This window comes from Elgaria multicarinata, chromosome 5 (assembly GCF_023053635.1).
Source record: "Elgaria multicarinata webbii isolate HBS135686 ecotype San Diego chromosome 5, rElgMul1.1.pri, whole genome shotgun sequence".
Classification (NCBI taxonomy): domain Eukaryota; kingdom Metazoa; phylum Chordata; class Lepidosauria; order Squamata; family Anguidae; genus Elgaria; species Elgaria multicarinata.
In genome coordinates, this window is record NC_086175.1 from 113,355,161 (window position 1) to 113,373,804 (window position 18,644).

General features: G+C 38.3%; 1 protein-coding gene across 3 annotated transcripts in view; it reads left to right on the plus strand.

The window, feature by feature from the left end:
* Positions 1 to 18,644, plus strand: part of XPO4 (exportin 4) — a 78,067-nt gene that overhangs the window by 21,629 nt on the left and 37,794 nt on the right. For 2 of the 3 annotated variants that reach the window (XM_063127052.1, XM_063127053.1), the window contains exons 5-7: positions 11,099 to 11,215; positions 12,395 to 12,548; positions 16,243 to 16,355. In XM_063127052.1, the coding sequence (XP_062983122.1) occupies positions 11,099 to 11,215; positions 12,395 to 12,548; positions 16,243 to 16,355 (384 nt within the window). The remainder of the gene's footprint in view (positions 1 to 11,098; positions 11,216 to 12,394; positions 12,549 to 16,242; positions 16,356 to 18,644) is intronic. The other variant, XM_063127054.1, reaches the window with a different exon arrangement.

Genomic DNA, 18,644 nt, shown 5'->3' on the forward strand with positions numbered 1-18,644 from the left:
CTGAAATCTTTAGTAGCTCATGTTGTAGGATATGAACTGCTTGCTTTCCACTAATGCTTGTCCAAAGATGAGATTTTTGTTTCTCCAGTTGAAATCGGTGCCATGTGCTTAGTAAGAAACGAAAAAGGACCCTAAAGGGGTGTAACTGAGAGTAATGCAACTTGTATTTTTCGTACCATCATGATACATCATTTATTTATAAAACCCATTGGCAACCTCAGCCTTATTCTGATACTTAAATCCAGATTTCCTGTATGTCTAAACAATGAATTGTTTCGTACAGAATATGAACAATTGTGGATGACTGTATTTTGTTAGAGTGTTGTTGCTTTTAAAAGTGAAATGTTTATCCCATCGGAGAATAATTTGAATCTTCTTTAGAGGGTAACAGTGGTGGAGTGGGACAAGAAGGGTGTTCACACCTTTGCTGCTCCCCCCTCCTCTTTTTTGGCCAAGAGTAAACAGGGCCTTAAGATTCCTTTGTTCCAAAGACTGGATCATGTTTCCTTGCTAGGTTCCATGCTTCCCCTCTTGCTCAGTGCAGGTCATTCTGCCTGTTCTAGCTTCCCTTCATTCTTGATATATTCCTCAGGAATTCTAGCTATATGTGCCTGCATATTCCATCGCTGTTCTTACAGCTCCTTTGCTGCTAGTGATTTGCCATGTTCCAAAGTGCATTGAAAGGTCAAAAGGAACACAATGAAATAGTTGTTTCTAGTTCTTGGACCGGTGCAGACTCTTCCTCCTCCTGACTTATGATTACTCTTTTGTTGAGAAAATTCAGGGTTTATCTCCATGGCTTTGCGGACTGTTTATATGATGATGATGATGATAACAACAACAACAACAACAACAACAACAAGAATTTCTATATTGCCCAATAGCCAAAGCTCTTTGGTGGTTCACAAAAATTGCAACCCCAAAATACAAGTTAATAAAAATATAATATAATACATTTATTTATTTATTTATTTATTTATTACATTTCTATACCGCCCAATAACCAGGGCTCTCTGGGCGGTTCACAAAAATTAAAACCATTCAAAATACAAATACAAAATTTTAAAACAATTTAAACAGCTCAGATACTGGACCTGATAAAAACAATTGACATAAAATGTCGTCAAATCCCGGAGAGTAGAAGACGGTCTTAACCTGGCAATGAAAAAATGTCAGTGTTGGCACTAGGTGGACCTCATTCCATAATCGGGGTGGGTGGGGGCACCACTGACAAGGCTCTCCCTTGTCGCCACCTTCCATGACTCCCTCGGAGGAGGCACTGAGAGGAAGATATCAGATGCTGATTGTAATATCCGTGTTGGGAGAGGTGTTAGTAGAGGGATAAGGATAATTTATCCCATTTACCAATCACAACTTTAACTTGTTCTTAGTCTATCTTGATAGATTAACCTGGTCTTTTTCATTGTTTGAAATTAGAGGGAAGTATTCCTTTATCTTTTGTACCCCTCTCTGTTCTCCAAACGCTAAGATAAAAAGCCAAACCAAGTTACTATTTAGATTTTATAAAATAGCTGGAAATAATTTTATGAGGGTTCATGTATGCTTGCAGGACTAATGATGGTAATAATGCAGCCATACTGCTGTCTTTACTCTTCAGCCTTATGGAAGTCTATCCGGCTTTGCCTTGTCTGCCGGACAACCACTTTGCACGGTTAAAATACAGTCCCTGCATAGCAGTCATAATCATGGAAATTGAAGATTATAGTCTTATAAAAGTAGTGTTGGAGTAGAGATGTAAAATTTCAGATAAAAATGGGGGGGGGGTTTCTGGAAAAATGTAAATTTTGAGGGGGTGTTTTTTAGTGCTCTTTACAGATCTAAAGTCACTTTAAGACAGATTTCCCCAACCTGGTGCCCTCCAGATATTTTGGACTTCAGCTTCCATGAGCCTCAGGCAGCATTGCTGGTGGTCAGAAATGCTGAACATTGTAGTGCAAAATAACTGGAGGGCACCAGGTTGCAAAAGACTGCTTGAGAACATAAAGCACCCTTTATGTTCCAAAGTTGTATTACGTATAATTTGGTTTGTTCATAAAATTTAATATTTTTTTGAAGTAAAAAAATTATAGCATGTAATGAGGCATAGCATTTCATGTAAATAGGTATATTTTCATTTTTTAAAAAAAGCATTTTTGATATTATCAATAATGCAATAACTCTACAAGATAATAAATAACCTGTACTGTAGCATTTTATGATATCTGATCCCTTAGTTTACTCTTATCAAATTAGATTGTATCCAACAACATCTATGGATTTACAACAACTCAAATATTATTTCAAAACTCTATAAAAAGACACTAATTTCCTATAAAAGTCTCCTGCGGTCTTCCCTAAGCATTACCAAATTTGTCATCTTGAACACAATAAACCATATCCCCCTCAATCCATTCATCAGTCAATGGGCAGGTAGCAGGACATGGGGTGTGATGGTGATAATCTTCTAGTTATAAGAAATAGCCAATCGTGTAGTGAAGCCAGCACAGTCATTTTTTAAATATAATTAGCAGGGACCACGCGGTCATCTGGCACTCCCACCAGAATTCCCTGTTTCCTTTGAAATGACACAAATGACATCAAGTAGTGCATCCAGTTTATGAATTTTTATAGATGCAAAATTTAAAAAATTCTAAAATTTAAATGTTTATAGCATTAAATGTTTTTAAACATAAAAGATTTTAAAATGTAGAATGTTTCAGTATTAAAACACTAGCCTCAGACACACACATAAGATATGCTACAGGCCTGAATGGTTCTTATAAGTAGTATTGTAGCATACTCTTATTTGTGACTGAAGCTGGTGGTTTATACCAAAACGTTTCATATTTTAAAGTGTGTGTGTGTGTGTGTGTGTGTGTGTGTGTGTGTTTATATAATGTTACAAAAATTAAAGGTATATAAATTTAGAGTTTAATTTATTTATTTTTAAAAAAACTATAGAAATTTATAAACTGGGCATGGTACTTGTGGTTGGTTGTTTCGTTTTTGGAGTGCTGTATCATGCAATATCGTTTGATTGCTTGAGCTTAGCTGCAATTTTCAAAGTAGCTGAGTGTAGGGGAATGATTTTCCCAGCCACTATGCACTGTACCCTATTGTAAAGCGGTAGCCTGGTCTTGAATGAGTAATTAAGACCCATTAACTGCTAGAACTGATTTTTCAATATGGATCAGCACAGTTGCTTGATTTTTTTGCCTGGAGGTGTGGCTGTGAGAATGTCATGATGAACACTTGCATGTCAAAACCACTACACCACCGGAAATAGTCATATGAGAAGCCATTAATACATGAACAATTAATTCTATAACTTCTTTATGAGCTATTTTCCTAATATAACGAAATAAAGCTTCCAGTAGATCTAATGGTATGTCGTATCCTTGATTTCTTTTGATTACTACCCAGTAATGTTTCATATTACATACATGTTACATAGAGAAACCCCCCCCCATGTAAATACATGCATGGAATATCTCTTACAATTGGGGGTGGGGGAGCTTCTTTCTTACAATTGAGATGGGGCAAGCGTTTCTACCAGTTCAAAATTTGGTAGAGCTGCTAGGACCAGATTAAATTACCTCAGTTTTAACTCACAGGCTGCCTGTTGACCAGTCTTGAGCAAGAGATTTATATGTGCAGTGGGGCATTTCTGTTTATTCAGACAACCCCCTGATGAACTGCAAAGTGCCTTTGAAACAGAGGAGTATAAAACACAGTTCACTTGTTTTATGGGGGAAGGAGGAGAAATGACTGTATATATAACTAGCAGTACCCAGCACAGAAGTGCCTCAGTGAATTGGTCCTATACCTTTTAATACCTTTTTCCACTATAGCCAACACTAGTCTCTGATGGACAGAGCTTCTGCTAAATAGCCCATGACTAATTTTAGGCAGCTCAATTCATATTTTCCACCACTGATTCCAAGATGGTGAGGAAATGTATGCCGGATAGACTCCTCTTAACCACAAATGCCTACCAACCACTGGCACTGGACTCTGGTACAGAATACTCTTTCTCCTTTGGGTATTTGAAGGATTCCCCTTTCTGAGACCTAGAGTTCAGCTTTGTCGCTCTCTGTGTTGGATGAGTGGGGTGGGGGGTGGGGATGCTGCTCTCAGATGCCTGTGGAGCTGCCTTGTATTAATATATAAAAATAGTCTGTTCAACATGTCAAACACCACTTGAGTTAGCTATGTACTCCTGGAAGGTCTCCCATTGGAGAAGGAGGGTAAAGGTATTCACGATGGGCTGTGGAAAACATTGGAACTGTGTGAAAATAGCATTTTGCAAAGGAGTGTGTGTGTGTGTGTGTGTATATATATATATTGCATTTTTATACCGCCCAATAGCCGAAGCTCCCTGGGCGGTTCACAAAAATGAAAACCATTTAAAGTATAAAACAAACAGTATAAAAACATGATATAAAATACAATATAAAAGCACAACCAGGATAAAATCAGCAACAGTGCAGAAATACAAATTTAAAATACAAATTTAAAACAGCAAAGTTAAAATTAAATTTATAGACTGTTAAAATGCTGACTGGCGTCTGAAAGAATATAGTGTAGATGCCAGGTGAACCTCCTTAAGGAGCTCATTCCACGGCCGGGGTGCCATAGCAGAGAAGGCCCTCCTCCTGGTAAGTGCAAAAGCACGGAAAACCCCGTGGGGGAGTAAAAAGAAGCCAAAGGCAAAGGTAGAACCAGGCAGTCTTCAAAACGGAATATTTACAAAAGTTTATTTCCAGTACACCTTGGCACTGTAAATAAACTTTTGTAAATATTCCGTTTTGAAGATTGCCTGGTTCTACCTTTGCCTTTGGCTTCTTTTTACTCCTCCTCCTGGTAGCCAGCTGTTATATATTTGCACCTGCCCCAAACAGCAACAACAACCAATAACCAATGTCCTAGGAAATCAAATCAGGATTTTTTAAAAACTCTTTGGAACAAAATGAATCATGTCATGTCAAATTTGTTATACGTTAGTTTTTGTACAATGAATAAACATTTAATCATGAAGAAAATGGTGTTCAGCAAAAGTTTCAATGAAAGGTCTTGAATCTGTGCTTATGTGTTGGATTTCTTGGGCGCCTTATAAATAGCACATGCCCAGCCCATAGTTTGGCACCAAAAGATGTGCCCTTCTTATCTTGTGTACTTTTCCATGAGTTTACTACATTTGCTGTTTCATCTAAATCTGCAAAATGTGGTTTGCACCTTCCTTGCAAAACACTTTTTGAAGCACTCTCTATTGGGAGCACAACCCATAGTCCGCCCCTTCAGATGCAGTGGAAAGCTGTGTGGATTCTGCAAAAGAGGAAGTCCTTGGTGCAGACCACCATATGTTTAGCCTGTGCAAAGCAGCATTTTGGATCTGCAAGAGCTGAGCAACAGTGCAAAAGGTATTCTAGCCCTTTACCTACTTGCACATGCATGAAGAAGTAACTGATTAAAGTGGAGCATGCAAGAGGTGCAGGAATTATGCAGCCAAGTTTATTTCAGAAGGTAATTGCAGCCGCGGCAGCAGCATTGGATAGAACCGTCTCATTTCCTATAGATAGAACAATCTGTTAGAAAGCTTGCCAGTAGGAGCATTTCATTTTTTATGTTGCTGTTGATAAAGCGGGCAAGAAGTATGTAAAGTGTTAAAGGTTAATATGGAAAGTGTATAAGTACATGTACTTCTGACTAAAGCCAAAAGGATATAAAACCCTATTGGGGTAGAGGCTCAAACTTTCCACCCCCAAAATGCTTTGGGGCCACACCCATACTTCCCCTTATTATTATTATTATTATTATTATTTATTTATATAGCACCATCAATGTACATGGTGCTGTACAGAGTAAAACAGTAAATAGCAAGACTCTGCCGCATAGGCTTACAATCTAATAAAATCATAGTAAAACAATAAGGAGGGGAAGAGAATGCCAACAGGTACAGGGAACAAGGTCACCAGTTCTAACTGGGGAGGGCCCAGTCGTGTCAGACTTGCATAGAAATTCTTTGTTCAGCTTGTTCCAGGTGGCTAATGGCCCAGATAGTCTAGAGAATAAGTAGAGGCATCCATCTTCTCCCAGTCATAAGGACTGGATGTCAAAAATGTGGGAGATAGTGATTTGTCAGATTCAGGAAGCCAGGACTCGGAAGAGTCAATCTTTTGTGATGGTTCTCTTTTTCCCATGGGATGCCTAAAGACAAAACACTGAGGCAATATAATTGCAAGAGAGCTTCGGCTATTGGGCGGTATAGAAATGCAATAAATAAATAAATTATTGATGAACCTTTCTCAACGAGGTTCATAAGTTGAGAAAACGGATGGCACTGGGTGCTGATTGAGACTGGTTAATGCTTTGTTGATCTGTTACACGTTGTCTGCATTTAAACAAACTAATTTACAGAGAAACATTTTGGTTTTGCATGAAATCAGTTTCCTTCCAACCAAAGCAGGAAATCTTCCGTTAACCATAGTTGCCTTCTTCATCCGAACCAGGAAACTAGTTACCAGGTTGGAACAAGCCAGGATATTAAACCATGGTTTGAAGTTGGCATAATATCCTGGCTTGTTTTGCAGCTGGTAACCATAGTTTCCTAGTTTAGGAGAAGTGGGGAATTATGGTCATTAACCCCAACTCATTCAAAGAGAGAAACAAAGGGTCTCTACCTGCAGACAAAAGACTCGTTCATTTCTCTTCTTGTTAAGACAAGGTATGAAGGTCCAGCTCTCATTGTAACTTGATGATCGTGGAAGTTTTTCTACTGACAACTACCTCTTTCCTTGCACTACATACCTGTACACTGAGCTGTCCACGAGGTTCTTTTTTTTTGTATTTGGTTTCTTAGTTTGGTCAATAGTTTTTTTTCTTTGTGTTAACTGTATTTCTTGGATTGCATCATAATACAATTCAAACATTTTTTAATCTTAAAACAAAATAATTATAATGAAAAGGTGCTTGTGTCATGTGTACTTAATATATAGGATTTCCTGGACAAGATCCCCCCCCCCACTTAATAGTAGCAATGCAACTTCCAGCTAGAGTGGAGCATTTGCTACAGCTCCATTAAAGTCTCTGGGTGTTCTCATTGACTTGAATAGCAGCTGTATTTAACTCCAAAGCATCTAAATAACAGTACATGTCATTCAGGATCGACTTTCCTCTGTTAACCCCAGATAGACTAAAAAGATAGGGTATATTTACTACTTTTTCATTTGAGAGAGGTTGTATAAGGTCAAGGAATTGAACAAAGACTTGTTAAAGTAGCTGTACTAGATGAAGATTTTGCTTCCAGAATGCCCCGTGTTATTTCCAGATCCTTATTTCCCTGCATCTGCTTTCTCCTGCAGTATTAGTTGTAAGTATCTCTTGAGTGATATTATCAAATACTTCCTGTGTTCTTAGGCATCAGTTAACCACAACAATATGGATTTCACAGAAGCTTTTGAGAAGAACAGCAGCCCTATAAATCATCTTGACAGTATTGGAAATGATTTAAGACAGCAGGATTAGCTTCATATGTTGTGATAACAAAACTTCGAAGCCTCTTGGCCCTAAGTGCATTGTGCTCTTCTTTTCTCTAGATATAAAGACACACACACACACACACACACACAGGCATTCTCCAAATGGATGTTATTATTTTGAGAAGTGCTTGTAAAGGCAACTGGTCAAAACGAAGTGCTCCTTATTGAGCTAGTGACTGGGACACATATGTCTGATGGAGGCACAACAGTTTTAGCTGCTGAAATTAATTCTCTGATCAGATTCTATGTTTTGGACAGGTGGGCACTAACCCCTGTATTTTCCTAAACAGCCTTTGAACTCTTATCCCTTTCATCCTCTGTAATCTAACCACTCTCAAATAAAGCGGTGCACCGACAGCCCCAGACACAAGTGTGAAATCCCTTCAAACATTCATTATGGCTTTAACTTTCAGTTTAAGTGACATTCTTTTTGAAGGCACGCGTCACACTTTTTAAGAGCACAGTAACATGCAGAAATATTTATACTCTATTTCTAAATACATTGATACACCTCTCTCTCTCTCTCTCTCTCTCTCTCTCTCTCTCTCTCTCTCTCTATATATATATATATATATACACGCAAAGTGGCTTTTGTGGGGGGTTCATTAGATTTTTTTTTTTAAAAAAAACAATAATTGTCTAGGACTACTTTTCTTCCATTGGGTGTCTGATTGCCCAGTTAATCTCTCTTAGCACATTCTCATTGATCTTTGGTTAGAGCAGCTGAACGTCTCTTTTAAGCATGGCAAACTTTTATAAAGTATATTCCTGGTAGTAAAGCCCAACTGGGGTAAGTGCCAGGCTATTCTAAGAGACAATCCGCTCTCCAAACAAGAGAACTATTTTATTTTGTCAGATGGGGTTATTGTTTGGGTATGTAGCTTATTCATGGTAGAACTAATTAAATTTCTGTTGAGTGAGACAAACTAGTTGTGTGAGGTACAATCTTTACTGGTATGAAGCTGATGTTCTGTCTCTAATTACTTACAAAAAAAATCTTTTACCCCAATTTGTCAAAAATCGTCAAAAGAAGATACTTTTGCCAGCTTTTCGTGGCTGGAATTCTTAAGTCCTATTTAATTGTGTAGTGTTATGATTTATGTAAACTGGCCTGTTTATAGATGTATTATTCTGAAATTTAACTATCATTAGGAGATTTGAGTATTTGTTGTGGACTCACACACTTCCCCTCTTTCTTTTGCTTTCATCATGGTGTAGCATTATGTTTGCACTGGCACTATCAATAGTTTTCTTCTTAACCAGGGTTTGAAGTGGGTTTGAGAACCATGGTTATGAGGCAATTTTAACTAGTGTTAACTTTAGTTAGTGTCAACATAGGCCCCACCACAACTCACCATGGTTAAAGCAAACCATGAAGGGGAGAGGGAATTTGTGAAGGGAAGGAGAAAGCATGTATGCTTACAACACGCACCAACCCATGGTTATGAGATCAGAAAGATTACATCTGTTCCAGTCTATTATAGCAATATAAAACACTACTATACAGCTAGAAGAAGAAAGAAAGAATGATCTAGGGTATTTGGTGAATATGATAGTACAGACCTGCTGCCTACCAATTACAATTTGCTATTTAACTATATTTTTGTAGTATGCCATCAGAGCCAAGCGGGTCAGAATTAAGAAAAGTCTATCAAACCAAGCATTAGGATCAGAGCCATAATCTGCAACAGACAATAAGGAGTGTACTTCCGGTAACAGACAATATGGAGTGTACTTCTAGAAAACCAAGTAAAGCTTATTTGTTGTGGATATGGAGCCCAAACTCAGTACTGCATTTGGCTACTAAATTCAGCTTAAGTGTATATTTCACATAAAAGTCTCTTGTTTTTTTGCTTGGTCTGTCTGGGATTTATATAGCAAGGAAGAATGTTAATTTTGTGTATACTAGCTGAGATAACTAGCTGTCTGTGGGGTCAAGGTACTGACATCAGAGGCATTTCTGAACAAAGATGTTGCAGTTGGTGGGTGGATGGCACTACTGTCAGCTGTTGCGTGACCTCGCATAAATAGTATCATCACGACTTTAATCTTTCGGGTGTTCAGAGGTAGTGTGCATATTTCCGTTTAACCCCTGGACACTTGCCGGCATGCATGACCCTTTAACAATTCCTGTTCCTCTGTCCATCCTTGGCACCTTGGCTCCAAATAGTCTAGAAGTAAAGCCAGTAGTTGTATACATCTATTGTGCATATCCATTGTGAAACATGGTACTTTTATGTAACATATGGATGTCCCTAGTAAAAGTGGAGGTCATCAGACTATGACTTACCCTTTTGGTACTTGGAACAAGAGGTACACATCCTTTATTTATGCAAGGAGGTCTATGTACTGGATGCATTTGGCAATTTTAGATTGTTAAGGGCACAATCTTATGCATGTAGGACTTTTTTCTGCCTAAACATGCATAGGATTGGGCTCCTATTGAACCTTTTGCATTTTAATACTAACTAGGTTCACGACTTCAGATTTGCATTGCATCCCATCTGTAAAGGAGGTCAGTGGCATTAATGGAGGTTCCCCATCCAAGTGCTGGCCTAAGACCTGCCTTACTTTCAAGGTAAAACTACAGTAGATGCCTTCAGACTATTCTCTGGGAATCACAGCTTGACCACTATGACTACTAATATGAACATGCAAGCTTTAAAACTTCATTCAGGGGAGCATTTGACTAATTCATGCCAGCACGTAGCCCTTTCATTTGAATCAAGCTATAAAGATGGTTGAAATGGCCCATTTAGCCAGGATCCATATTTCTTCCATTGCTTTAGAAATCAAGTCAATTAAGGAATTCCAGTTGCTAGGCTATTTTCACTAAATGGGGCAACGCATGCATGTAATTGCTGATTTCATTGGTGCCTGCACTAAAATGACAGCTGTAACTGCCAGGGCTCCTAGCACTAGGGCTGCTGGGATATGGGGTGGATCACTTGGAGGAATCAGGTACTCCACTAACCACTTTATGGTTAACGTGTAGTTAAGGAAAACTTAACCACAAAAGGGATTAAATGTGTCGTCTGCAAGCATTCCGCATGTGGTTAGCGTTAACCACAGCTGAACATGGTTAAGCTTACCACAAAGCTCAGAGTGTCGTCTGAACTGGGCTATTATGTATGCTCTCGATTGATGAACTGCAAGATATTTGAAATTTAAAGCTCAAAGTTAAAGGAGTTTAGATCTAACGTGATAAAATAGTAATTTGTCATTTACACATCAGACTTTGAATTCTAGTACAAGCTATCTAAAAGTGTATAACTCTGCTCTGAAGCAATAAGCATCATGGTACTATTAAGCAAATGGTACTATTTCATGTGACAGCAGTTATACTATCTTGAACAAAATCTCTAAAAGGGAATTGTGCCGCAATACTCTTACCATTTCTGATCAGAGTTTGAGGCATTTTGGAAATGGCATGTTTTGCTTTTCTTAAAATGGGTAAAATATACTGATGCATTGTATTAAGACACAATCCAGAGTTACCACACCAAATAACTCTGTTTGGTGTGTCTCCCCCACCCCAACCTACGCTTCAATTCTTACAGCAAACATTGGCTTGTTCCATTTTAACGGCATTGTTGAGCGAGTTCTCAAGTTCAAGTAAAACCAGCAACATTGGACTAAGCATGGAGTTCCACGGTAACTGCAAACGAATATTTCAGGTAAACAAATGACATGTTTTGTATATTTAGAAAAAGAGATGTGAATAAGGGAAGACTAGTTTCACTTACAAATGTATACATGAAAATAAGGTGGGGTCTTTATGCACATTAGATGAAAGGAGTGTAGTAGTAGGTAATATTTGCCTCCGTGATACTGTTCTCCCACCCCTCCCACTGTACTTGTTTAATTTATTACCCGACATTTGTAATCTGAAAAAAGCTATTTTCTGATACCTTGGACAATTGCTCATTGAACCATGGAATAGTAGAGTTGGAAGGGGCCTTTAAGTAGTAGAGCACATGGTTTGCATGCAAAAGGTTCCAAGTTCAACCCTTGGCATCACCAGTTAGTTGGCCTCTCAAGCCACTGGCTGCATTCCCACAACATGCTAACCTACGCTCAGTGGTTGAGTATGGGTTTTTGTTGAACCATGGGTTAGTGTGTTGTCCAAACCCAGGACATTTTCCACAGAGTAGCTTGTTAACCATGTAGTTTGGCTTATTTTTCTGAAACGAGCCACCTCGTTTCAGAAAAATGGTTTGTTGTTGAATTGCCACACTGCATGGTTAAGAAACCAACCTGCGGAAAATGTCCGCAGGTTGGTTCAACAAAGTTCAACAGCAACCACTGAGTGTGGGTTAGCGTGCTGTGTGAACCCAGCCACTGAGAGTGTTTGGACGATTGCGATGGAAGAAGAAGCCATTGTGGCTTCTCCCCTGTCCCCATGTGTGTGACTGCTATTTGCATAATTCCCCACGATGCAGTGTGGGTTGGCATGTCGTCCGAACCCAGTGCATAGCACTGCCGGGTGGCTTCGTAATGTACCCTACAACCCTTACTGCAAGTTGTGGGTTCTAGGTTGGGTAAGAAACCATCCCTGCTGTGTCACGCAACAGGTTCAGATGACTTGCCAGCCTGTGCTCCATCATGGAGAATTATGTAGTCACAATGGCTTCTCCCTTCATGATCGTCTGAACCCAGTCACTGCCTCAAAGCATGGAGAATTACTGACAGTGCAAACAATGCTGAGGTGGATGATCAATGATCTGACTAGTTTTCATTCCTATGTTCAGATTGCTTGGAATATATAGAACAAAAATTCACCTTTTCTTTAGTCTGACAATCTATATTCTGTCCCAATGTAAGATTAATAAAATGTATGTTCTTATTCTGCATAGGAGGATGATCTCCGTCAGATTTTCATGCTTACAGTAGAGGTACTACAGGAATTCAGCCGGCGTGAAAACCTTAACGCTCAGATGTCTTCAGTCTTTCAACGTTACCTTGCACTAGCCAATCAGGTCTTAAGCTGGAATTTTCTTCCTCCAAATTATATCCTTATTGACAAACAATCCTGGGGAAAGTGGAAACTTCAGAATTTTTTATTCTGAACTCATTGCCAAAGGGCTAGTTATGCTGCATGCTTTCCCAATCGCTCAGAGTTTTTCTATGCAAATACATCATTATTATTTGACTAAGCATCTGCAGAAAGACAAAACTCATCACATCAAAACTTGAGTTAGTTGTCAGCTAGAATTGGACTGCTAAATCTAAAGGATGCAGAATAGCTGTTTATTCCTTAATATCTCTGTTTTTGCTGTAATTATGCATGTGCCTGCAGTGAAGATTTATCTGATGATTTATATCCTGCCTTAAGAATATTTAAAAATAAAAAACATTACACCAATTCAATGTAATAAAACAGTTAAAAGAAATAGCAATAAGGCTATTTAAACAAGAAGCAGTAATCTCAGAGTAAACAATACAGACACTTAGATGCACCACAATACATTATTATTTATTATTATTTTATTTATTTATATCCCACCTTTTGTCCAATGCTGGGCCTCAAGGCGGCATCACAAAATTTAAAACCTATACTTTAAAAACCTATACATAGAGTATACAGAAGTTAAAAGTACATTAAACATATTCCAGTATTAAAACATTTGAACATTTAAAATGACAATTTTAAAAAAGTCCTTGACACAGACGGAGTTCCAGTTCATTCACCAAAGGCCTGCTGGAACAGAAAAGTCTTTGCCTGCCTCCTAAAGCCCATCAGGGAGGGAGCCAGTCTAGCTTCCCTGGGAAGAGAGTTCCAGAGTACTGGAGCAGCCGCCGAGAAGGCCCTCTCCTGCGTTCCCACCAGGCGTGCCAGTGATGTTGGTAGGAATGAGAGAAGGGCTTCCCCTGAAGATCTTAAAACATGGGCAGGCTTGTACGGGATCATACATCTCACATTGAACGCTAATCGTAAAGTTTTGGGGTTTAAAAATAAACACAGTTTTAGCACACTCGAAAGGTAACAGAAGAGGTGAGTCTCCCTGGGCAAAGAGTTCCAAATCTTAGGTGTAGTCCACACACTTTGCTTGTTCTCCTCTCACCCCAGGAAAAACTGCCAACCCATCTAGGGATTGCTGCCTCCTCTACGTGGAAAAAAAAACTAAGCATGGTGTACTAATACACCTAGGAATTTATAAACAGGGCAATTTGAATTTTACATGTTGCCATCGAAACCATTTGGTTACGTAAATACTAATTGCTATCATTATCCTATGTTCCAAAAGTGAATTCATTCTCAGAGTGCCAAAACAACCACACTCATGAGGAAAGTATCAGGCTCAGGAAAACCCCAAGTATAAATGGAAAAAACCCCTAAGGGTGCAACCCTGTCCCTACCATCAGCCCAGTGTGCATAGAGCAAGCCCAGTGGGAATGGAGCGTGCACAGTGGGCATTGGCGGGGAGGACAGAATAGACTTGGGAGGGGAACAGAATTCTGGAAAAGGTCGTGGTTGCCCAAATATTACCCTGAGCAGAAGAACTCCAGAGTGCAACATTTGGTTGCAGGTCCTACTTCTTTCCTCTAATACAAAATGTAGTCCAATGTCGCTCAGTTTGGAAGCAAAATGGGACTGCCCCAAAACATGGCAGGGGCTTATGCATACTTGGGGAGGACTTAAAAGAGGGGCTGGAAAGATACAGCCCCCCCCCCTTTTCATCAAGAATTCTCCTCTCCTTTTACTTGTTGGTTTTTATCATGAGTTGCTACATTTGTAGCAAAGTTAACCAAGTTCCCTCTTAACATGGATTTGAAAGCCCTGATTAAGGGGGAATCTAAGTAGAGTCAACCATGTTTAGTATGGTTGACTCTGTTTAGTAGATGTAACATCATACCGTGGTTAAGGCTGACAGGGAGAGTGGAAGAACTGGTGTGGAAGGAGGAGGAGGAGACAGAATGTAAGTCTCTTGTCTGCTTCCAAATTCAGAATTGTGATTAAGTGATTGGCGATGTTGCGTCTGCGCTGGGCTCAATCTGGATGTCACTCCTTTTTGTGCATACAAGATCAATGAGCATTTTAAGATTTACAAGGAAAAGAAGAACAATAGTAGCGAAAATCTATTTATAACTGTCTTAACTCCAGATGGCTTTTTCTGTTCCAGGAAATGGGTATTAATTGGAAGGGATAAACAAGCCTTACCACTCCACAAGTGCTAGACTACATTTTGAAATATAGTAACTAACAAACTTACATTTTCAGCCAAAATGAACAGCTGCAACTTTGGCTCTTGTCCTAAACACCCTACTGCAAAGTGTGATTGTCTCCTTCCTCCCCCCAATATTCATTGCACTACTTTAAATATTATGAATTCACAAAGTTCCCTTCCCTTAACCAAAATTAGGGTGGCACTTTTTAAACTGAAATTTTATGCTTAAGTCTGAGTCCTAAAACGAACATTGTGTGTTGTGTTTACTCCTTAGAATAATTCATATTTAGTTAGAATTTTGCTCTGCTAGCCAAGTTGATAAGCAGTTCAAGATAGCTTTTGAACAGTAAACTCTGTCTTTAAAAACAGAAGTGCATGTACACCTTGATGGAACACAATTGCCTGCTAGCAATTTTCAGGGGGCCCCACCCCATTTCTGATAGGGCGTTAATATGGGCTGCAAGTGATGTACTATCTACATTTGAAATTAGTATTTGTTATCTTTTGAGGCCCCAAAAAGCTGTACCATGTATCTTTAGGAAAAATATGTTACTACCTAAGACATTTTGTCTTTAAGAATCTATTCCTTTTTCCAGCTTTGTGATAGAACTATAAAAGAATGAAATGTCTTTCTGATGGTGACAAATGTGATAGGTTGAACAACACCAAGTATTCTAGATAGTCAATGTACGCTTTAAATACTCATAGCTTTGGCTAGCATTGAATGCAAGTATTCAAGTTTGCACATTTCCAGTACTGAAACAAACAGACATATTTGTATTTTTGCACTAACTTCCTACATTTAATCATGGTTTCCTCCCTAATTTTAGTCTTCTCTCCTAGGAACTTTAACCCCACATGAATTTAATGGAAGTCCCTTGTTTCATGTACTAAAGCTGCAGTCCTATATGCATTTACTTGGAAGTAATCCCCATTAAATCAGCGGGATATACTTCTGAGTAAAACTGCATAGGATTGGGTTATAAAGCTCCGAAGTTTGAAACATGTATTCATTAATCCTACTCCATTTCTCCTTCTTCACAGAATGAACATAAAATCAGTGTCATTCTTTGAAGCATATTAGACTGTTGTACATGTTAACATCAATAGATTTCAAAGGGCTAGTCTTAAATTCCCATACAGCCATCTGATAAGTTGAGCTAGGAACATTTTAAAATGTTTTTTTTAAAAGCCTTATTTTACACAAGTTGCATACCTGTCGACTGTGGTATCATTTTTCATTTCCCTTTCTCCTCCTGTCTCATCGGGATGGTTATTAAAGTGATTGTGCCACTATGGAATGTCTCGTCATTGTGATCAAACTGTTATCTGGCATTCCTTGGGCATTCTTTTTTTCAGTACTTAATACCTTTTATTCCTTGCCCTCATGCATGAATTATGCTGTGTATGTGAAGCGGCTTAAAGTTTGTTTCCATTGCATTCTTTTCTGAATGGGTCCTGTTGTATCTGGGATTTTTTATTAAAAAAAAAAAAGCCAAATTGGAATGTTGTTGTTGACCTTGACACCAGATAACTAGGCAGACATTATATAGCTATGTTTGAATCCTCACAAAATGTGATGCTAAAGCCAACAGAGTCCTGGCGCGAGACCCTCCTGGACAGCAGAGTTATGGAGCTTTTCTTTACAGTAAGTCTCATTCTCCTGTTTTGCCAGTTTAGTAGCAACAGAGCTGCTGCAGCTGCTGTCATTGCTTCTTTCTAAAATAGTTGTTGGGTTTTCTTCTCCCACTCTTGGATGAGGTAGGAAGAATTCAGGTAAGAGTTGCATAAATGGCATTCTGTGCTTTGCCAAACGAAGACATTTCTATAACTTGCGTTGTTTTTCATAGAGGCTGTGCCTGTATATGTGCCTCTTGGATGAAAGCTCAGCTTGTGGAACAAGAGTCACTGGCATCTTCCTCAGCCCAAGTGTTTCTGCACACTGGATCAACGTAGCTGTTTAAGATCTTGTTTGGTTAACAAAAATGGGGAATAGCAATTTCCCATGAATTTGAATGTTTAACAGTATTTAATATTGGATGTGGTTCAAACCAAACAGGTAGTGTTTGGGCATCTGCAACTTTGCTGAGCTTCTTCAATATTGATGCTCAATTAAAATTAATTGAACAACATTAATTAATTGAACATAATAAGGTATGATGCATATGCAGCATAACAAAACTAAAGGCTGCTTCATACTCAGCAATTTCCTACATGAATAATATTTCCATTTAGGAAATATGTATGTACAATGATGTACAACACATATATTTCTTTTGCCTCAGGTGTTTGACACACATGAAAAGTATGCATACAGCTTTTCTACAGAGGTCTAACCTCCCTGTACTGCCTTGAGCTGAGCTCTCTTCAGGGAATTTGCATCCAGCCCTTTGTATGCTCAGTAGAGTTTATTTTCCCTACAAAAGTAGGCATAAGATTGCAGATTTAAGTTAGTTAAACCCAAATCTATGAAAGTCAATGGAGGGGTGGGGGAAGGATTGCGCTTTTAGTATTAGATTACTGACCTGGAAATTTTTATGAAGAAACCAGTTTGGGTTTATCTCCCAAAATAGAAATTCTTGAATTGCTGGAATTTGAGGGTATTGCTTTCAAAGCCAAAGTGTATTTAAAACTTTGTCTAGTTGATGAATAGCATATAGTAAACCTTTTGTATAGCGTATTAATTCTCTCGACGACTTTAGCTGTTGTGTGTACATAGTTACTTGTAAGTTTTTTTATCTCAGGCATTTTCAAAAAGGTGAAAAACTTTCTGGCAGACCACTTAACAGCTGCACACAATCTGAACAGCTGTCTAGACAACCCAGACAGTTGCTTCTGTCAGCTGGGAACCTCCTGAAGCAAATAGCTTCTGAGTCTACAGGTTAACCCTTTCTAATGTAATTCGCTGTTAAAACGTCTCTAGGTAGAAAGTTTACATTTGTTTGCAAAAGAACTGCTCTTCGGATTTTAGCACTGTTTTCACCACACACTTAGATTCTCATTACATATCAGATCTGTACTGATGAAATTGCAACTAATACATCTATCAGTGATTTATTAACTGAGTCTCCAAAGCAGCAAACTCTCAGCTATGCTTTTAAATCGATGGGTTTGCAGAATTGACTTGCAGCATTTGTGACTCAGTTTTACTAGTGCATGCTTTAAATAGTCAGTGAGAAAAATAAATGGATATAGTCAGTCCAATTTAAAAAACAAACAAAAACCCAAACCTCACAGTATGCTTTTAATAGAAGGGAATCTAGTATTGTAATTTATAGCCACCTGACTTCTGATTTTTGGAGTAGAAAAGTTTAAAATCTTTCTGAGATGGTTATTACAAAAGAAATATATTAAATAAAAATACCTCTCAGTTTTAAAATGTGTACTTTAATTCCTAATAGTCTTTATAGTTTTATGTTACATTTTAATGCTGTGTTTGTTTTTTGAGCTACCTGGAGAATTTGTTATGGAATGGCTATATAAATTCAGTAAAAAGGAACAAAATAAAATATTTTAATTCATGCCGATAGATTGATTCAATTATTATTATTATTATTTTACTTACTGTGTAGCTGAATATTTGAAACATAACATTTTTTTAAAAAAATAATGGTCCAAGTGCTGCGTTGTTCACATAACTTAATTGCATTGAATCATAAGGTCAGTATGCATTAACGTTTAATTCCACTTGCTCTCCTTTGCATTCAAAGATTTAGTTTCAAGTAAGGCCTTTAATGTTCATATTATGTCATAAATGTTCAGACAACAAATGAATATTTGTTTTGTTGAGATGAATTTTTATGTCAGTGTAGACCTCTTTAAGGAAGCTAGCACCCATGAGTAGACCAGCCTTGCTCACAGAAATAAGAGAATTAAGAGCCGTCTATAAATGAATAGAAGGTTTTTACAACAAGCGAAATGAATTTGGTTTCCCGAG